This window comes from Agelaius tricolor, unplaced genomic scaffold (genome assembly GCF_023055355.1).
Source record: "Agelaius tricolor isolate 1412-34295 unplaced genomic scaffold, bAgeTri1.0.p SCAF_3, whole genome shotgun sequence".
Taxonomy (NCBI): domain Eukaryota; kingdom Metazoa; phylum Chordata; class Aves; order Passeriformes; family Icteridae; genus Agelaius; species Agelaius tricolor.
Window position 1 is genome coordinate 32032017 of NW_027269263.1, and position 23369 is coordinate 32055385.

Consider the following 23369-nt stretch of genomic DNA (forward strand, 5'->3'; position numbering starts at 1 on the left):
GCTTTTATTTACTCATTATCATCTTTAAACTAGAAAGGTAAATATTTTTAAATAATATTTCAAATTATTTATTTTATTGGGAAATAATTACTTGAAATAAATGGCTGCTATGAAAAGAAGTGTTGGTAAGTCCACCAGAGATAATTCACATCAGTGGATGTTTATATATGCCCATCTATTAGTGGAAAACTTGTTTTGACATGTAGTCATTTTTCTTAGGAAGGGAAATATTATTTTATGCTACTTTATTTATATTACTTCAAAATTTGACAAATAAAAAAAAATTAGTATTGAAAAAAATTTGTATTTCTGTTTGTTTCTAAGTTCCAGGGCTCCTTGTTTTGCTCAGAGCTCATAATACTAGATGTACTTAAATTTATAGTAGATGATAGAAAATTTTCATATAGGAGAAAGTTTTTGGTAGGCATCTTTTTTTATCCTTAAAGACTTAAATGAAAAATATATGGATAGAAGAAACCATATTCCCTCAGGCAATACAGACTTTATATTAACAAGCATCAAACTTCTCTGTATGTGAAAGCAAATAGAAAAAATTTTGCTTTCAGTTTACAGATAAGAAATAAGAAAAATGCCATCAATCTTGGTCTGGTAATTTTTTGCATAGAAATATTTTACATCTGAAACTTAGCTATGAACATAAATTTAATCAAATAATTAAATTATTTTAAACTCCTAGATTACAGTGGAAGGTTTAAAGCACACTGAAGAAAGTTGAAATTTTTTTACAGCCACCTTAGACGTCACTACAAAATCGTAAATGTGGACAATCTGGGACATGGAATAATTTCTCTTTTTCTTAATGAAGCATGTTTTAACATAGCAAAATAGAAAAGAATAAAAAAGTGAAGAAGTACCAGGAGATCTCAGGGAATTATAATGGAAAGCTTAATAAAAGATTCAACACTTCTTTGCCTACCATGTGGAATCACCATCATCCAAATAGTAAGAAACCTGCTGTATCCAGGCTTTTTGGGACAAACTCTTGCAATAGTCATGATACAAAGAACACTGTAATGTGTTTTTGTTATTAAAAATTCACCATGGATAAATTATAAAATCAGGAAATATTTCAGTTCTTTCACTAAATTAAAAACAAAAAACAGTAACCAAAGGTACTTATAGGAATCTGGCTAAGCTCTTAATTCCCCTGATTAAAGCTGTGAACACTTATTTCCTGAATAACAAGATGTTATTGTCTCTTATGCAGTATCAAATATCCTCCATAAAGCAGAAATTCAGCTTTTGAAAATGTTGAGAATGGTCAGACTCTTCTAGGACCTGACCATAATTTCCTAGATTACACGTTAATAGTATACTTCACAGGGAAAACCTTCAAAGACATTAATTTTCAGCAGCAGAGAAAATAAAAGCATTTCACTTCATAATGCCCCAGCCAAACACATGTATCTTAATTTTTGCATCAAATGCGATAATTAACAAGCTATTAGCAACATGTCCCTCCAAAACATATTTTTAAAACATTTCTAGTTCCAAGATACAGATTTCTATCAGGCTGAAGTGTTAAAGCTTCGTCCATTTAAGAAGAAATATGTTTATTATATACATGAAAGTGTAATTTATATATCAATGGAATTAAGAATCAGAATCTCAATATATTATTCTGATACTTTTAATCCAATCTAGATCATTGTTTTACCACACTCTCAACATACAGTTGTTCAGTAAATCCACAAAAATGTTTTGAACAAGGATATAAAAAATTGAACACTGAACCCAACAAAGCAACAGACAAAACTCTTCATGATGATCTACAGTTGACTTTTTTTAAACTTCCCCAATAAAATATACATTGTTAATATTCATTCTATTTAAACAGATATTTCTGTTTCAAACTCCTTCTTCTATACTGGCCTTCAAGCAACTACCTTCTGAAAATATGTTTTCAGGTACAGTCTGAAAGCAATGTAATTCAGTGATTATTGGGTTCCAATGAGTGCTTTGTTTTCTTAAAACTGAATAAAAACTGCCCACTTGAAAACACCAACTAGATTTAGGCTATTTCTTCTCCAAAACATTGGAGAAGAATTCTTCTACAAAACATTGGAATAGAATTAGGCCCTCAAAAACCAGAATGTGTGGAGATAAAAAGAGTTTATAACAAATGAAAGTATTAATTATGCCTTTTCCCCATCTTTTTTGTTGATTATTGGAAATTTTTCATTTACATGTGGAATTGGGAATGTGAAGAAAACATGAAAATAACCAGTATACTAACCACATGGTGTGCTAGCAGCCTCTTATTGTGCAATTCACAGAAAAATCAATAATAAAGTCAAAGAAAGGCTAACAATTAACTAAAGTTGGAACTTAAACTAATTGGTATTGTTCTCTGCACTCACTCTAACTTTACTCCCAAGAAATCTGGGCTTACTATCAAAAAACACATTGAAACCACTGTGTAAATAGCTAAAAACCAATTAAATAGCCTATTTTTTAAACAAAATTTTGTCTTTTTTGAACAGAAAAATAAAAAGCTTTTAGACCTGAGAAAAATAACTTTTTAACCTACCTTGACTGCATATCTTGGTGCGTTTTGGACTGGCTGATTTCAGCTGGAGTTGAAGGGACTTGCTGTTGTAACTCCACCAAGGACTGGTAGTACTGTTGCTGATGATGTTGCTGCTGTTTGTACCGAGACAAACTGAAAAACAGCCCTAAAATGGCTTTCAAATTTCCATTCCTTATTTCTATTAAAAAAGCAAAAGAGAAAAGGAAGTGAAAACACTTTGGTTTTAGATTTCAGTTTTGTAAAAGTCATCCTAAAGTATGTCTGTACATACCTATAGCTATACATGTTTATGTCTTATATCTCTTAATTTACCTGTAATATCAGAGACATTTTAGGTGTCACTGATAGCATATTTTTTATTATAATTTTAGGTTTTTATGTGTCAGTGTTGCAATGCTATCTCTACAATGCCTTCATGATGAGACATTTGCATGGTCATAAACAAGAGTATATCCAACCTTAAATAAGACACAATTCTGAAATGTACTGTCCCAGCAAAGTACAAATATTCTAATTAAGGAACAGCTCATTAAGAAAAAAATCTGAATTCTTTCTAGTCTTAAATATACATCCCTTCAAACCTCATGACTTTAAATTACTCCTTTTGCTTTTGGAGCAAATTCTGTGCACATTGGTAATAAACAGCGAGTTCTGGAAAAATCAAAAAGATTGTATGGTAATGGTTATTGTCAGTGAGCACCTATCCATTCATACAGAGGTGTGCAGGAAACGTAAGAGAAGAAAATAAATGTTAAGGTTGCTTTTAAAAAAGGTGACTGTAATGCTGATGATTACATCTTTGAACTTTCAAATGACAGGATTTTATAGCTTTTTATTTTATACTGCTATTACTGATAATGAAGACAAAAACTGCAGCTTTGACAAGGCTAAACAGCTACCTGAATATAATTCTGGTGAACCCCAGTAGCATCCCTATGACTCCCATTACTTTTTTAGCTTTTTCCCAGCCTGAGATGAAGATTTTACAAGGATATTGTTATTCTTTGCTGATAAAGGATTTCAGTGACAAAAAGAAACCTCAGAAGACTTTAATGAAATTATCTGCAGCATGTAGGTCTGTTCATAACTTCATAATTAATTTTCTTTGGCACTGACCATCTTGGGAAAGGTTTTTATTAGACCTATAGACTTGCAACCTGACATGCAATGCCACAACTTTCCTGCCTTCCCTGCAAATCAAAATACTGAGCTGTGTGTACTGCACAGCTTTCCCAAGGAAATTTTCAAGCTGAATTTATACGAATTACTGTCATTTTCATGTCTCTTAAACCAAATTTTTTTTTTTAATAGGATTAGGTGAAATGTTAATACGTATACTAAGGCAGTAAACACTGGAGCTTTTATACTCACAACATGTTCTTCAAAATCAAACCTAATCCTGGACACTGAAATATACTTTTCAAAATGTGAATCTATTCTAAGCAGCCATACTTATTCATCTCCTCTGTGAAGATGCTGCAGGATATTTGATTATCAATGAGACCATAAGAGATATGTAGAACTTTCCCAGAGCCAAGTAAACTTTTTAGGCAAAGACAACTTTGCAGTCATGTTGGTTTCAAGGAAGATCACTGTCAAGGAAGACAGAAAATTTGTATTTAAAATTATCCTAAAAACACTCCCAAAAAACCATGTAACTATCCATTTTAAGTGGCTCTGTTTTGAGAAGACTCTCAGTACGTGACACCAGTTTATTTATTCTTATCATTTTGCATCACTTCATGCTCAGAAGAAGAATCCTTTCTTAAATCCCACTCAACATTTTTCAATCTTAAATTTTGCTCCTTTTGTGTTAATATATTTGTTACTATCTTTAGGGAAGGATGCTATCACTAACTTTTTCTTTCCTAATTTTAATAGAGTTGAAGTTAGAATATTTCTCACAAGCAAAAAATCCAGAAACTTCTCATGCGTACTAAACATATACTTGGAAAATGAGAAGATTTTCTTTGTAGCAACTGGACAATTATTTATCAACTGGGCTCTCAAGCAGAGATTTGGTAGCCAAGATTTGAAAATTACTTTTCTTTTAGACCTCTTTGTTCAATTGTCAAAATGAGGTCATAAAATGGCTGTGAAATCTTCAAAACTTGTTAAGCTAATGGTTTATTGTTCTGCAACCTCTGTGGTCATTAATAAATGACCCAGTAGTAACAAGACACGTTTACCAAAGCTTATTACAAGAAACTAAATTTCTTCTCCCCCTATAAAATTGTAATTTCAGGATTATACACAGTAAAAATGGTATCTTTAAGGAAATCACACCTCTGCAGGACTTTGAAGAATATCATTATGAAGGTAGTAGTGGATTTACTTCAGATTCATGACCAATTGTGTAACAGCAGAATTAATTTTAATCTTACTTCAGCTCTAAACATTAAAATTTGGTTTTGAAGAATAAAGAGCATTTTAAATCATAGTCCTTGCATTTAGTCCTATGTAGTAGCATTGCTTTTAGTAGCACATGAACTTAGAGCTACACAATTGAAGCATATATCCTTTTAAAATTATTTTCCGAAGTAAAACAAAGGTAGGAATAAAGGCATTGCAGAATGCAGGCAGATTCTGATTTTAAAAAGTACAGAAAATATGTCATGTACCATGTCATGACATATTGATGAGTATGAGAATGATGAGTATCCTCAAAAAATAAATTCATGCTATTCACACATAAATTCATACTTTATATCAAAGTAAAGACAGGCTGCTCTAGAAATTCTGGTTCTAAATAACTTTGAGGTGAATGAGAGAATGCAAACTTTCAATATTCTGTTGCAACAGGATATCTACAAGTAGACACAAAGGTTCTCCTGAATCACTGAGGGAGCTTTTCAATTTGACAATCAAGGTGACTAGATAGAACACATAATGTCTGTGTTGCATGTTTAAAATCCTAGATAGGTTCAGATAGTGAAAGATAGTAATTCTGAGTTAATTTCACAATCAAAGAGTGGCTAGCATTCCCAATTTTTTCTCCATGCATCTTCTAGAATTCAACTGAAATTACCATCTCTGGAAAAAAAAAAAATCCTTCCAGTTTTTAGTTATGCTACAAGCAAAATAAAAATACAGGGTTGCATCTCTGGACCTGTTACCTTCAGGTGCCATAGAGGTCAAAGGGATTTTGAAGGTGTGCAACACCTTGCAGAACTGCTTAATTTGCTACATGACAAAGACATATACATGTTATTAATTCACTTGCCTCTTACATGAACAAGGCAATATTATGTAATTATTAAGACAACTGGTATTTTTAATGGTTTTTATTTATTATATTTATTAATTTAGTTGCAACCACATTTGGCAATCATTTAAGGTGACTAATACAGCAGAATAACTGAAGCAGCAAAACCATTCACTCTTTGACTTAATAGGTGACATCAAAGGGATACTATAATTTTCAGACTCATCTGGACAGCATTACTACTAATAATAAATTTGCTGAAACAAATAGTCTTCCCTGGGTTTATTTAACTGAGCAGGATTCTTATGTTCTTGTTTGCTGTTTTGAATCAAATATATGAACAATTTTTTTTAAAAAAGTATGCTCAGGAAGTTCTTTGCCTATCTAATATTGTGGAGCTAACATTAAAAGATTAATACCATTGAAAAAATATTGTTTTAAAACAGTGTCTCACGATTCATAAACATTGCATTTCTTGGTTCAATTTCAAGGGAAAAATTAAAAGGAAACTCTCTCACTTGTTATCATTAATCTATATCTGCATGCTGTTCAAGACAGCTGGAGCTTGGTATTTAGGTGCAAGTGATTTGTGTTAAGAAATTCAGCTTTCAGAAGAAAATCTTGTTATTTGTTCTGATGATTTGTTTCTCTTACCTTCTGCAGAAAGACCTTGGACATTTACGCCTCTGGCTGCCAGAAAGCTAAGGCAGACATCAACATTCTCAATCTGCAACATGAATAGAAATAACAAGCAGGATAAGACTATTTTACAAAACACAGAAATGTTGGGAGAGGGGGAAAAAAAAAACCAACAAAAAAAAAAAACTGCTCAGGAATGAATACTTTACATTCATTGCATAGTACAGCTCTTTATCAAAGTTTAGCAAGAATGATTACTGCTAATTGGGGAATCGAGATAAAGCTTTCATTGTCCGATTTGGTGCTTAAAACAATTCACAAATGCCCAATCCAGAATGGCATGCTGGCAACTCAGCAACCCACCTAGTTAACATAAAACTGGATTTTGTATGCTACAAACAAGCAGCAGTGAAAGCACTCATAGAAAATTGGACACTGAATATATATCTGGAGATGTGAGCAGCTGAGTTTACTAAAAAATGTAAGCAAAAACAGTGTAAGCAAAGGTACTTGCTTGGGATGATGTGGGATTCTGTGGAAATGATATCACTCTCTTTAGTGGTTGTTCCTCTAATTTCTTTCCTCAGAAGAGTTTTTGCTTAGTAAAGTACATGGTGCTGGCTTCTCTTGGTGATTTAGAAAAAATCTACAGCTACCACAGAGAGCTTTAGGTACAAAAATGTAGCCTAAATGTAGATCTATAAAAGGATAAAACTCCTGCCTCTAAAATGAATAATAACAGAATTAGACTGCTTTCATGCATCTATTTCTAATACACAATAGAGATGGGGTGTTCCAAAATGTTCTCAAGTCACCATCCTGAGCTGATTACCCCAGTCCTTCCAGGACCTCTGAAGGAATAATCAGCTATAAACATAAAAATTACTATCTTTGTCTATAAATTTGCTGCTATGAAAACAGAAACAATATCTATAGAGAGATGCTATGTTTCAAGTGGCTTTAACAAGTTTGATTTTAAAATACTATTTTAGGTTTATGCATTTATTTCAAAGCAATTAGGACCACAAAAATAAAACAAAATTTGAACAATATATTTTAAATGCCTATTATCATTGGAGAACATTAAAAATAAAGCAAAGAATATTCAACACTAAAAACATAAAACTGCAGTAGCTCAAGTCCACGCAGTTATTTTATTTGAATGTTTACACATTTTACAAAGTCTCATGTCAATTGTTTTCAACCATCAAAACATAAGCGGTAAATTCACTCCTTGAAAGAAAGCTACTTGATCCTTGGCAGTATCTTTTCTCACCTAGGAAAGTCTTTGACTACTGTCATCTTTCTACACTGGAGTTCTGCCATTGTTCTCTGGAAATGGTAGTAGCTAACAGGATTTAAATATTCTTTTTACTACTGACCCTAGCAATATGTATTATGAGTCTACAGACTGTCTTGATCCATGGGTATAAATGTATAAATTTATAAATACTTGAAAAATATTCAGATCTGCTCTTCAAGCACAATAAAGGTCAATACACTACTAAACACATTTTTAGAAGTCTTTTCAAACCTTGATTTCAAGGGCATACTAACATTTACAGTGAATGACAAAATTTTTTTACTGAGTCAATTACAGAGGAAAACCAAAACTCAGTCTGCAGCTAAACTAATGAAATTTACTAAAAAATTGGGGTCTACCATAAAGCTTTCATAAATCAGTTTGGTGGGTGTCACCAATTTTCACAGCTTAGAATGTGGAATAATCACACTAAAATCAATGGGATTACTCCAGCTCTGGCCCAGCACAGTCACGGCAGCAATCCAGGCATTAACTGTCATTTTCTTAAATGTTTATGTAGTTTTACACCATGAAGAAACCCCAAATTACCTAGGTAATTTTGTTAATACATAGAGACATGGCATAACTAAATCAGTTGCAAGTTGGCTGCAGCTAAAATAGGAAGATCTGGTTCTTCCTCACCTCCTCTTCCTCCCAGGTGTGAGGGCCATGCTGCTGCTGGGCTTCAGCACTTCTCTGAGTGCACCTGGAGCTGGCTCTGTGCAGAGAACTCACCCAGCAAAAAGGCAAAGGGATTTCAGTCATTCCAGTTTCCCGTGCAGCCAGTAAGTGCAGGAGCCAGCAGAGAGGAGGGCGTGTCCCAGGCTGAGTAAAGCGTGGCTTGGGAGAGGAAAGGGGAGGTGGGAAGGAGGGACAAGGTGGATGGTGCCACTCCTGGTGGCAATGGCAAGGCACTGGGCTGGCTCAACCCTGATGTTCAACCAAACCCCTGAACCCGTTGAGAAAACTGTGCACATGAAAAGAATATTTCTACTCAACCTTTAAACAATGTCAACTATGTAAGAAAAAACTTTGAATGGAAATATCTATGCTCTGAAAAATTGAAAAGAAATGAAGATTTGGTGGGCTATTAGCTGCATAACTCATTGTGTCTTTGGACTTTCAAATCAACCATAATGCAGTATCAATTACTTCAAACATGGGAAATTCAGCTCTATAAGCACTAGAAGTCAAAGGGAGAGGGGAAAAAAAGAAAAATAAAGAAAGAAAAATCAGTACAGTACACCAGTAGCATAATAACTGGAACAATATTTTCTAACACATATTGTAGTTTAATCAAGTAATTTTTGATAATGGGCATGTCCCCTCTGCAGCAGTTGAGAAGACCACAAATATAAGAAAATCACAGTTCACAGGAGAATATTTAAGCCCTAATGTGGAAACATCTCAATACCTATCTGCAATACTGAATAATAATAAATAATAAGCCTACTACCTAAACCTTCACATACATTTAGTGAATAATACCCTATAGAAACAGCGCCTGGTTAATTTACATTTTACAGCATGCGTCTCTTAAACTCTCAGAGAAAATGAATCCTTACCACTAACACCAATGACTCAGTATGCTGCAGAACTAAAAAGCAAATTCTGTTTGGCATTAGAGTTCACCAAGAGAAGTGTAACAGAAGCCCTGAGTCCAAAGTCACCCCTTTGGTAGGGGTGTATGAAGCAATAGCAGTGGCCAACTTTCAGACAATAGACTGGGGTTGCACTGTTAGCTTTATAATAAAGTCTTGTTTTGACTTGTGAATTGAGCAAGTTTGGTGTGGCAACTCACAGGCCCATAATACTCTGAAAATGTCAGAAAACAACTCTTGCAGTCAGTTCTCTGATAATAACTGCAGTTACTGTACAACTCTCAGAAACTCTTAGGGGATTCAATGAGACATGCATTAATACATTTTTGGGTTATGTTCACTTTCTTTCCACTCTAGTCTAGAAAATGTTAGCATTAAAATTGTCCCATTTTGAAGCTCTCAGCGTGTCTCTAAATATTGCTTTAATTACCTACTTCTTGCCCTGGCAAACCACAGTTATTCTTTGAACTCAAACCCAAGCAGCCCCAAACACTTTTTCTTCAAACTCACTCACAGATGAGAGTAATTTTGTAATTACAAAAGTTCCAAGAGATTTCAAGCAGCTTCCATTCCTCAGTACTGTTTCAATCAAGAGTGGTATGAATTCCTGAAGCCCCTGTTTATATAAGTAGTTATTCACTGGGGCAAACTCTTCCTAGAGCTGACACTGTGTGTATAGAATTGTGCTGCTCATATATCAGTGGCTGAAGATTCTGTGGTGTAACACAACACAGACACCAGACAAATTTTGTACCTTGCATATGACCACAAGTCTGGTGAATTTTGCTTGCAAAAAGAACTAGTTTATAGCAGAGATTATATTTATCATTATAGTGAGCTGTATCATGAGAACTACAAGGTACTGTAGCAGATGATATCACTCATTACAGTACAGAATTCAGGATATACAGATTGACTCCAAATCTTACAAATCACGACAGAGAAGAGTCTCAAATTTTCAAATTTGTTTGTACAGGTACATGCTGCCAAGATCAGACTGCTGCTGATGATAAAGTTCTCCACTGCCGTCAATCCCTGATTTTTTTTTTTTCCAAGGCTCTTATTTTATATTAAAGATTCAAAAGCACGGAATAAATGCAGCACATTGAATAGCAGAACTTAAATACTAAAAAATTTAACAACTATAAATAGCTTAAATAATTAACAATATAATAAACCTTCATTGCCATATAGACATTTGCCACTTAGCTATTCAAACAACACTACATGAAATTGCTTTCCAGAGGTAACAAAACCCTAATTTGGAAACCTAATCACCTCCTCATCAAAACTCAAGGATATTATGTCAAATTCTGAAATGTATCTCCAGCATTGTGGGTAAAGATACACTTAGTAAAGATGATGCTAATTTAGGAATTAATTTGTGGGCATCATCAGGTAGATAACCATTTGATACTTTTTAATTTAAGCCTAATAGATTATGCTTACAATATATTAAGCTTTCTTCATAAACCTGATCCCTTTTTCTAGTATTCATACACATAGCATCATGAAAAAAGCATCTGGGACACCTAACACCATAAATAGTAGCAATCTCCAATATATTTTTACACTGGTATATAAGGGGATACAGTTCATATGAAGATGTAGAAATAAAAGGAAATGTCACAGCTCTGATAATATTAATAGATTAGGTAGCATACAAAGAAGATATATTGGAAATATGTTGACATATATGATATCGCATAGTTGTGGGTAACCTGCTTTTGAGGGAAAGCTATTTGAAATTTATCCTCAGAAAAAAATCACTAAATCAGACTGAGGGACTTGCATAGTAGTAGTACTTAATACCCAGCTGACTTACAGGAAGAGCTCATTTGTGGGATATACTCACCAGTGACTCAACACATAGAATATGTCTATTTACTCCTATTATTTTTGTTGTTGCCAAGATTACTTTTCATCTCCTTTGTCTGAAAGACACTTTCTCCACATGCAAAAATAAATTTAATTGTGGGATGCTCATAATACATGTAATTATGACTAACACAGCATTATCTTTCTCTGTGTGTATAAGAAGCTCAAAAAATATCTTGCTTTGACTAAACCCCTCTTATTAATTTTATGACAATATAGTTTACAAGAACACATAGCCACACAAGTTAGTTACTGTTTGCCTACTTTGAGCTGGATTCTTCCTGAAGAATGGGATACCTTTATAAAAACAACAAATTATTATAACCACATAGAGTTTCTATACATACACACTCTTAAATATTCTTGATTATTTTGGCAGCAAAAGTAAAACAATAATTTCTGTTAGCACTTCATTCAGTGCTATCTTCCACAGTTCCACGTGTGTGTGTTGACATTCTGATTCGTGACCCAGTTCCCAGGTAAATTTGGCAAAGGATTTTCCCTGTACAAGTTTTGTAATGTTGCTGATGGTTGATTAAGGACATCCATGGAAATAATAGTCCACAGAAATCCAGTGAATCATATTCATACTCCCTTTCCAGAGAACAGAAACTCCACAAAACTCTTCAGTATTTGATTTTTTTTTCTTTTTAATTGCAAATAATATAGTACTCCTTTGAGATTGATATTATGGTACAAGATAGTATGTGTCACGATAACTGTATTTCAAAGATACTTTACCAGCATGATTCTTCCTAAATGTCCCCAGAGTATTAACCTGAATTGAGAGACATACATTTGAATCTTCCTCTTGTATGGATATTCATCACTAATAAAATTTGTGGAGGATTTAAATGAATGCAGAATTAGAAAATATATTATTGTTGTTACACATCTCCTTCTCTTTCAAATTCTGGAGCACTAAAAGAATCAAAATCAAATAAAATTCAGGCCTCACAGCTAGTAACCTAGACTATTTACAATTCACATATTGCATAAAATTATTAACATTTAAAGAATGTAAAAGCAGATACTATTTGTCTGATTTTAACAGGAATCAGCCATGTAAGGAGATGCACGAGCTTTTGAGATCTGGTTGCTTACTCAGTAGGTGAAGTGCCAGGGAACTGCTCTCAATTGCAGGCTCTAGAATAAGCAGAGGTTCAGGCAAGCAACCAAGACATCTTCATGAGTAAATAAAATCACTTTTGATGTACATGTTGGAGTTGGTAAGAGAACTAAACTTTCCATATAGATTTAGCTATACAGAATGCTCTGGGAGATACTGAAAAGTATTTCAAGGTGGAAATGGCCTAAACTCTGATTTTCCTATGTCTAATAGCAGTAAGAGAATTGGTCATGTACACTCTCACAAATGCATGGTTAATCCTCCTACACACACTACCTAAGACTATTCTTTGGCTAAATGTATAAACTTTCACAACCTGCTATGCCCATAGGTGTTCTCAGAGATTTAAAAGGACAAGTTTATTTCACTTTCTGTTCTTAAATGACTCATCCATTGCACACATTGTGACCTGTTGACAATTCACTTGTTGTGTGGGAAACACCCAGATTTTCGGTTTGCTTTGTAATTTTGTTCCTTATGGGTTTTCTTCCCAGCTGGTTTCACTAGTTTGTGTTTATGTTCTGCCAGTCTTTAAAACAAAGAGCTAAAAAGTTACGAGACAGAGAAATAGAAATAAAAAATGTTTGCTGTTCTATAGTGCCATGGTTTTAACCTCGGTTTTATCACTCAGATTATTTAACAAAACCAGGCTTGATAAACCTGACTACATAAGTGCACATTTAGCTTTTTTAAACTATGTACAAATGGGCATATGTCAAATAGTTCCTTCACCAAAACATAAACACCAAGCAAGTCAAGAACTTGCTCCATTTCAGTGATAAGGGAATACATTGCTCACTACTTATGAGCATGCTTGCTTTATACATATCTGTATGCACTATGATTTTTTAAAGCTGAGTATTGGGTACAGAAATATGTTTTTGATAGCTGACTTATTCTGAAGAGGTCCAACTGAAGATGTCAAAAGCACCATCCAGACTAAAACTGGCAAACAAAAATGGATTACGCAGTCCAATGTTCTTATCCACCTGCTTATCCATTCTTCAAATGCTGCATATTCAACACTGTTTGGGAGTCAATGTGATTCTTAAATTATTGCATAAAGAATAGTCAGTAGTGAGAGTTCCCTGTTTTTCACTATAAAACAGATGTTCAGCACATCTGAAATTCTGCTCATCTCTTTAGAAGAATGTGCAACTGGTAATATAATTAAAATATGAAAAAAACCCCGAATGCCTTTTTAATTGTACATGTCCTGTGGGATAAAAGGTAGCTAATCCATAAAAGGTATGCAATTATGATTTATTTATTATAACACATGGTAAGATTTATTTCAATTATTTGTAAAAGTACCAATCAGTAACCTCAATCATTATAAGAAACACCTTCAATGCCATGTACTCCCTTCCATTTGACACTGTTGTTGATTTACCTGCTTTCTGTGAAAAGCTATCAAGAAATTTTACTTGCAAAACTGTCGTACCATTTTCACTACACTGTAATGTTGTATGTTATCCCCAAAAGCTGATTCATAGGTATTCGAAAAGAAAGATCCTTTTTCAAATTTAAGAGTAGGGTTTCAAAGGGAACAATGTGAAATAGACTCATATGGGCTCATTTTGCAAGTATTATAATGGAACTATCACAAGCAAGCTGATTATTTTTATATATATAGTGCAGTTTAAACTAGTTTAAACACAAGTGACAGAAAAAGATCTGCTTTCTTGTCTCTTGCATATTCATAGTTGTATGTCCTTATTAACATAGAAATGTGTTCATACTAAATTAATTACAGATTCTTATTTTTAAGCAAGACTGTCTAAAAGTTGTATATTTCCACCAAGATTCTATGTGAAGAAAGTGTACAAAGTATTACTATGTAATAATTTTCTTTTTTTACTGATACTACATAATAAGGACACTTGGAATAGCAGAGAACACACACAAATTCTTCCAAATCTGAAAGTAAATGCAATGGAAAGAAATGTGGCCCAGAGTAATGCAAAACTTATAATGACTCTTCTGAGGAAGCTGCTTAGTTTTAAATTTGCAGTTCCTGTGGAAGATGCTGGTATGGCAGGCTGCATGTTATACAGTTCCCTTGGCCACAGACTGCTGAGACTGAGTGAAATTTGCCATGAATTCTCAGTTTCCCTTGTAGAAATGAGGAAATTTGAAGAAAGGGAAAACTGGGAGATAAACAAGCTCTCAAAAATCATGTTATTTATTTTCTGGTAGTTTATTTCCTATAAGCTCCTACCTTAGCAGCTGGCTGGAATAACTTCGTGTGACTACACTGGAAGGTAATGTCAAGTTTCCATGGGTGGTGTAAATTAGAAAACCCACCCAGACAAAACAGGTGTTAACAGTCCTGCTGGGAGATGTTTCGTGCATTCTGCTGACTTGCTGTTGCACGTGGCCTAGATTAAGGCACATTCCATATTTCTATCAAAATTATGGCACGTTTTAGGGGGTTAAGCAGAATACACTGACATACAGACACATTCAGCTTAACTCTTTTGTGGCAAACTCCTCATTATTTGCAATAGAATAATTTAAGGAGCACTTAATAAAAATATCTATCAGTGAACCATGTAGCTTCATTCCAGAAAACTGTTCCAAACTAAGCATTGACTTAGCAAAAAGAGACCATACATGCAAATTAAAAACTGATTTACTGGAGGCATCTGGGGAGAATTTTACCTTAGAGAATAATAACTACTGGTATGTAGAAGGCCTCCCAGGCAAAAATATTTAGGAAATGATACAGGAGTTATTTAATTATTAGGTTTTTTTTGAGGAAAAAAATGACAATCTTATTTAAAACTGAAATAGCTTCCACTTCCTTTTCCAAGAGATGTTAAGAAACACGCACATCAAATTCCTCCAACATGCAGTCCAAACATGAAATATGACCAGTAAAACCAGAAACGTGAAAACAAATTAACTTCTCAAGTACTTGGAGAATTCAACAGACATATGTACTGACCTGCTGATAAAAGAATGTATGAGGTCACTACTGAGGTCAAAGCATAAGCTGGGGTGTGTATTGTTTTTAAGAAAGTGGTACAGTGGGAATTGGATCCCTTCTGGCATAAATTACTGTCAGCCCTGTCAGGAAAGCGATAATAAATGCTGCAAATTTTTCACCTAGCTCCTCACTTGGTACTTGGAAACCTTAGAGTGAATGTCAGATAATTTCTGTAATGGCAAATATGGAATACAGTTTGTTTCTGTCTGTACATATCAGCACGTTAATGAATAATTTACTCTAAATAAAAAAACAACCCTAATCATAATTTTTAGATGGCCAAACAGATCATTATAAGTATCTGCCTGTCATTTTCATGGAAAACAAAAAAATGCTCTATCCACAAACACCAAAAACCCTGCACCACACAAGAGAATGGTGTGATAATGGTGTGAGCTTTTTTACTCACTCTTCTTTCTGTTTCTTGTCTTGTCTGCATTTGCTCTCCCCATATAGTCTCTCCCCGTCTGCTCTCCCCTTTTTATACAGTAGTCTCTGCAGCAGACATTGTAAAGCACAAAATCCAGTAATGGCAATTTCTGAAATGCTTTTGTGCTACTATAATAGAAATTGTGAGAAGAAAGTTTTGGATTTTTGATGGGAATATAGTGCTGGGTTCGAACTCAAAAAACCATGGATGTATTTCAATACATGGCACAAATTTCTTAGAAAGCTTATGGCTGCACAGCAGAATGGATCAACAGAAAAGACAGGGCAAAATTCTCTTCGAGTGTCTGCAAATAACTTGCTACTTCAGGACTCATCTCTATAGGCCTGAGGCCACCACCACCATGAAAGAGCCTTATACATTCACTAAGAACACAAAATTGAAGATAAATACTACCCTTTAGGGAGGATCTTTTTTTAAGGCAATGATAAAAAGAACTGTGTGTTTAAACACAGTATTTCTTAAAGCAATGCTCTACTCCAGTGAGCCTTTTTACCATTTTTTTAAATTATGCAACACTTCTGAGTCAGCAAGGTACCAGTGTCTAAATATTTATGGAACTTGGCAACTTCTGAAAACTGGAGTGCAGTGTGAAAAAGCATGCTTCTTTGAAACAGAGGAGCTTCTCTCCATTAGGTCAAAAGAAAGTCTACAACAGAGTCTTCATTTATGAGATTTAATTAAACCTTTGAAAGAATTCCAGTTCTCTCCTTCACCACTACTTAATGCATAGCAACTTCATTCAGCTCACTCGAAAAAACAGCTTTTAGAAATAAGGGCAGTACAAGCAGTGACGGAATTAATCCTTTAAAAAATAAGTAAACAAGTAAACTATGAGGCATTTCACTTCGTCTCTTGAACTTTGCAACTGGAATCCATCCAGATGCACTGCGTGCTTTCTGAACGCTCCCTCTTGACTGCACCAGAAGTCATAATGCTACAGCTTGTGCAGGAAAGACACAGTCTTTGCTCCTATCCATCTGGCCTTCTGATTTTATAAACATTCAAAGTTTTTTTAAATTAGACATATTTTTCATATTACCCTGGGAATAGTTATGGAAGCTATAGAACATACAGTATTCGTAGAACATTGAGCTCATCAAATGAAAAGTGATAAAAAATATTTGCTATAAGCACCCTCTAAAAGTACAGCCTAGAGTCTTCTGTAGGACTAAGGTTATGTGGCTGGTCCTCTGGCTGGAAATTAAATTCCTTGGGAAGATATGAATTAGAGAACATAAGTTACTAGTTTTCCTCTATGTTTAGTTTTTATATTATTTACTCAAATTGATCTAAGCCCTAAAGAAAAAGACAAGAAAACCTGATGGTGAATTGATATCACAGGTTAGTAAAACCATTCAAATTAAACCAGACACCTTTAAAACCCACAGGGATAATCCAAGAGACTCACATTCAGGCTTTCACTTTTGCTAGTGTACCTGAGCATTGCATTTCAAACCATGTTTAGCATACATGGGAATATGAGACCATGATGTATTTGTTTTCATGCATGCTTCTAAACAGCTTTCATGCTTGCTCATCTCTGCCCTGTTCTCATAAATATGGTAAGAATTTTCCACATTCTCACAAGATCTCGAGTCTAGATTCTTGGTCAGGGACAATAAAAGCACCTGGAACCAGAGAAGGCAGTGGGGTATCTGCTTGTAAGCTCAACAGGGTCAGTTTTTTTTTCTTGACTTCTCAGCCAAATGCTATAAGAGAAATATCAGAAGTGCTCAAGCCTATAAAATGAAGCCTTAACAAGCACTTAGGGTTTGTTGTCACATCACTTCCAACTGTAGTCAATGAAGTGTAAAGTGTGGGAGGAAACAACTTTTTAAATAGTCATCCAAGTGTCTTAAAGTTCCAAAATACTTCCAGTTTTACTTGAAGAAAAGAAAAAAAAAAAGCATTTTAGAGGGGCTTTAGAGGGGGCACATATCTTGAAATACATTAATTCATACAATGCAACAATCTAAATATTTCAAAACTGTTTATGCCAAGAAATCTAAATAGAAGCTTTATATATACAAGAACTGTGAAAACACCCTTGCACATGTGTTTACCCTGGAGTGTTACTGCTGATCTGTCCATGAACTAAGTAAGAGCTCTTACCAAAAGAAAAACAACAAACACCTAATTTAAAGTTGTTATTGGGCGGAATTGCTGAGAAAATCTGTGTGACAGGCAAATAAAGGCAAAATAGCTCACAGGGCTGGGATGCTGGTTAGTTAGTTATGTATACAATTAGAATAAAAAAGATTATCCAACTCTGTGAACTAGTATTTATGAAAAAAAAAAATTAACATGAACTATTACATGCAAATAGGTCTCAGTTCTTAAGTATGGAAACCAAGGGACAAAGAAAATTCTTGTGGTGCTTTTTTCCCCAAGAGGAAAAAGCCATTTGTACAGTCCCATTGTAATTCCAAAGAAATACTGAAGAATCAAGAGGTATGAATAATCCAAACAACCTTCTAATTAGCTGCCAATACAAGTCTAAACAAAATATAATCTAATTGTTGTAGAATTAAAGACTGCCAAAAGCTACAAGCTAAAATACAAATATATTTCACTTTCAGGAAGACTTTCAGATTCACCCTTTAGAACTTTGCAGGTTTGGTGTTGGTCCGAGATGCCACCTGAAAGAGTTGCTTGGAACTGCATAGGTAAACAAATGTTTTAAAGTTGATATAAACAATCAAAAAGGCAAAAAAATATTTATGATCAGTTTGTGACATTGACGATAACCTTGCCTCAAAAAAAAAGAAGAAAAAAAAAAAATCTTGGACAGACACTGAAAATAGATGCTGAAAATGAACCCTGCCCAGACTAATACATATCCAGACACTGGGCCAACTTAAAATAAGTTCAACTCTAAATAAGTAAACCTCTGATTTATGTCATGTGGTCATCTGTTGATCATATGGTCAGCAGACTCCTCAGACTAGGAGTGTTTTAAATAATTTCTGCACATCAGATAGCTGCCAAATAAATTTCTATATTTATATTTATACTATTTATTTTCGTTGAAACAAAAATGGTTGTACTGTATTCTAACTATTTATGTATTAAGTTTCAGGTCATAGTGGATTTAAACAGACAAATTACATTAAAATATAAGGAGATTGTCTTAATATTTTAATTCACTTGATCAAAAGCCTTTACATGAAAAAGGATTAGTTAATGCTGTTGAAATGAGCAGTCTTTGTGATAACTTGCTTGTCCTACAGTTAATTTAAGCCAATTTACCCATCTGTACCTTAGCAGCATTGCGTATAATAGCTGTAATAAAGTTTATATTTTGAATTAACATCAGTATTTAAGTCCAGTTCAAAGACTGTCTAGATTTTTACTAATTCTGAATTTCAGGTGCCTCATGCTATCTGGTGCCACTTCAGAGTGGTCAGATGCATGGGCTCTTGACAGCAGGAGAAGGCTGCCAGAGAGAGCAGTTATTTCAATGGTGAAAAATCCATAACTACTCTTGATCTGGTCCCATGGCTGTGGACATGATTGGGAAGGACATGAGACATTTTTTGACAAATACAGGATGTTTCATTTTGACATTTCATGGAAAATATGGTGATTACAACAGTAGCGCATAAATATATACTGAAAGAGCAGGCAAGGAAGTACATTCTAACTCCCTAACACTGTAATTTTAGATATTGGGATAAGAGGAGGAGAATGAAAGAAAAAAAATGCCAGGGTCAATTGTTCTTTCTAAGTCACCCCTGACACTGTCATTCTCAGAGAGGGAATATTGACCTGATAGACCACTGCTGTGTGCTAGTCACATGTGCCAGCAATAGCACATTGGGGAGAGGCTGTAAGTGGAAGGGATTTGCAGCAGAGTTCAAAGAGGAGTTTGTTCTTGGAATAAAATTAATGGCAAATAAAAGCACAAGGTTAGGCGGGTTAGCATGCATACAAGTCAAGGAACTCCAAAATGGTGAGTATGTAAAAGACACTGTGAAATCAAGCAGATTTGGCATTCTTTCCATGAAACCAGTTCACATTAAGCTGCAGCAGATGCAGGCAGCTTCTGTTCCAGCAAAGATCAAGGGCAGAGTGAGAAAATACATCTGGACAGATCACAGTAGTTTCAATAGGCACCTACTTTCATTCTTTCTCTTCCTTTTCTAACACTGTAATTTTATTGTATTCTGGAAGTTAATGCAATACTGTCAAAAAACCAAACTTTTTAAGGCAACAAATTTTTGATATTTTACCTTCTAACAGGAGAGAAGGGAGAGGGTGTCAAGACTTTCTAATGTATGTCATAATTTTAAATGTAGTAAGACAGGATAAGTTTTGCTGCCACATTAGTCTGTAAGTAACAACTAGATTGCTAGGACATTCTGTGCTACTTTATTAGCCTCATGTCTTGCAGTCTCTTTGCTGTAATACCAAAGTTTTAAATACGAGGTATGTAGAGTGGCTAAAAGATGACAGAGTGACCAGTACTGTCACCTAGGCATAATATACCACACAATACTTCCAAAAGCTTGATCATTTGTTGGATAGTATTTATTTTAATTTTAAACATATATAAGTAGTATAAATTACAAGAAGGGTGTCCTCTTTCTTCCCTTCTGCAGCTAAACTCACAATACAAACCCTGTTCCACCCTAACATTGCTAATTCCTTTAATTACTATGGAAGCCACAACTTGTTGCTTTCTGGCACCCTCTACTGCTTTACACATTACACCACAGTCAGCATTTTATGGCTTTTTATGGACAGTTGCACAGTTCCTGTGTCTCCATTAAACCATCTTCCCAGTAGTTGCATTTCCCAGCCCAACCAAGTAAAAGCTGATGATGCTCCTACTTGCTGTAGGAGCAAGTAGGAGCAAATGTGCCCTCATTTATTGTTTGCAGACGTTAATGCTTAATTCTCAAAATCTGTCTAGTAGCTCTAATCTAAACTTAATCTGGACACACTCTAAGGAACAGAGATGTTAGTTCTGGCAAATCTGTAGAAGAGTGGCCATCTCATGCTCTCACAGATGTCCAGATAATACAGAAATTCCAAGAATTTAAAAGCTCCCACAAACTTTGATTCACAAATGAGAGGTAGAGGGGCTTAAATACCTTTGAAAGTGAGTAAAATCACTGAGCTCAATCAGAAATGCACAAGGTACTTTACAGAGATGCACGGCCATGTGTGCAAGCCACCCATTAAAACACACTGTCACGTTGTTTCTCAAGAGACTTGCACGTTACTGAAGCCTCAGAATTCTCCACTGTCAGGAGAGGCAGTGGCAGATTATTTTAGGAAGAAGGATGAATGAAAGGCCTGGGTACTTCACCTCAATGTTAAGAAATGTTCTTTTGTGAAAAATCTACCTCTGTACGGAAACTCAAAGCTCTACAGACACAGAACAATAACCGTCTCCAAATAACATACAGCACTCAAAATTATCAAAGTCTAAGCAGAAGTGGGGGTGGTTAGAAAATATTTAAATAGAAGTCCTCAACTATAACTATAAGAGAACTGGCATTTTGCCACAGTTCCAAAATAATCAGACATTTGAAAAAATCTAGAAAGCTGACAAAATCTCAACATTACCAGAAAGCCTTGTTTGGTTATACTGTAAAATAAAACCACTTCAGATACATTGTTTATTTTCTTGTTCAGCTTAAATATGCATTTTTGCTGTTCAACTAAATATAACACACTTTCTTCTCTATTTTTAAATCCAGTAAACATTCTAGACATTCCTGGTATTTATAACATACTCTCCCTATAGAAGATGATAAAAATACACCATCATGAAGCAGACATATTTACTGTAATCTGCTGCTGCTATCTGGGAAAAAATCTGTTAATATCTTATAACCACAGGTGTTTTCTAGAATGTATGTCATAGTCAATATGTGTGGATGCATTTAACTGCATGTTTATGTTTAGAATTTTCATTGTATTGCTATTACTGGAGGCTTCAAGGCCATTTATTCCTCACCTCTTTGTCTAAGCATATGCATTGCTAATATATATTTGTTCTACTCCAAAACTCCAGGGAATGTTCACATGACAGTTTGAGGGGAAAAAAAAAAAGAAAAAAAAATAACCACCAAAAAAACCCAACTAAAAATTGAAGAGCATGGAAAGTTAATTACAAGTGGGTGAAATGGAGACTGCAAACTGCATCTCTTCAAACAATAAATACTTCAAAGTGTACATCACTCATTAGTTTTCAAACATACTGCAGCATTTAATCTCTGCATGTCCTCCAACAGAGTTTAAGTCAAGTTTCTGATTGATTTACATTCCTGACAAACTCAGCTGAGGGATGGGGAGAAGAGATAGGTGGGTGAGGTGGTCATATCTCAGGGGCTTGAGTGGCATGTTCCAGATTGAGATTGAGGGGAGGTGGGTTTCAAGGAACTGCAAGGGGGAGAGGGAGGCGGAAGGCAGTGTTTGAGAGAAAACAGGTGACTTTAAGGACCAAAAAGATCTTTTAGTATTTCTGTAGTCTTGGTCTACAGAAGCAAAGTGTGCAAAACCCTAATGCCAGTCCTAACCAAGCAAACTCAACTATAACCTAATGACTCAGTAGATTTCCTGGAGACTGTATGAGTATTCATCTCAATATATGTACTTTTCATTACATGATTATTTCATTAACATCTAGATGAGTTATTCTCCTATGATTCTACACAGCAATAAGACAAGGGATTTGTAAGTATAAACAAAAGGCTAATAACAGCACATGATTTATCCTTCATGAATAATGTTCTTCTAGCCTAGTAAAATAACACTCGGAATGTGTTCCTGCAGCATTTTCTTTTATGGCTTCAGACAGTCAAATGTGAATGACTCAGGGGAATATGAATCTCAGTGCCTGATACCAGTGAGTAACTCAGAGCTATTCTGTGAAGAGGGATTGTTATAAATCTTGTGGTCCTTTTAATGTTCTCAAATGTAATGTTCTAAATGTAAAGAGAACTGCTTGTTTCAGTGTAAAATAAAGAGGTCTCACAAGAAGTCAAACTAGAATCAAACATTATCAAAAAAGGAGATGATTATTTTATTGCATTTTCCTCCCCTGCCTTTCTAAGACAGTAACATTCTTTAGGCAAGATGAATGAAGGGTTCCATTCTTTATTGTCTACTAATCTCACACTTCCACCAGTTCTTCCATCCTTTCCTCAGCTTCCTTGTTCTCTCAGAGTAAAAATATCCTTGGTCTACCACAAAAAGGCATCTGTTACTCTGTCTGTCCAGCTGTCATCCCATCTATATTTTCTCTTAAATTTCTTCAGTTCCTGGAAATTTTAGGGTTTGTTTACAAAAGCACTTGGAATCACTCCTCTTCCAGTTCTATGCTAAACCAGTTTGCCTCTCATCTTACTCAAACTGGCTGTGTTAATAACATTAATAATCTCTTATCAACAAAACTTGAACCAAGAATTCAAACATCTACACCCCTGAGATTTGACCATCGTTAACACCTTTAATCTTGCCCTTAGAGAAATTATTCTCTTTCTTTTCTTTAATTTCTCCATTCATATAGTCACAATTATTCCAAAAATGTATTCTTATATAGACCCTCATTATTCTCTTTATCTTTTTTCTTTTGAGGTTATATATATAATCTGGTCCTGATACACT

The 23369-nt window shown here is 34.7% G+C and overlaps 1 protein-coding gene across 9 annotated transcripts in view; it reads right to left on the bottom strand.

Moving 5' to 3' along the window:
* Window positions 1-23369, bottom strand: part of NAV3 (neuron navigator 3) — a 511162-nt gene that overhangs the window by 152449 nt on the left and 335344 nt on the right. For all 9 annotated transcript variants that reach the window (XM_071423373.1, XM_071423374.1, XM_071423370.1 and 6 more), the window contains 2 exons: window positions 6411-6483; window positions 2552-2729 (listed from right to left, as the gene is read on the bottom strand). In XM_071423373.1, coding sequence (XP_071279474.1) covers window positions 2552-2729; window positions 6411-6483 — 251 coding nt within the window. The remainder of the gene's footprint in view (window positions 1-2551; window positions 2730-6410; window positions 6484-23369) is intronic.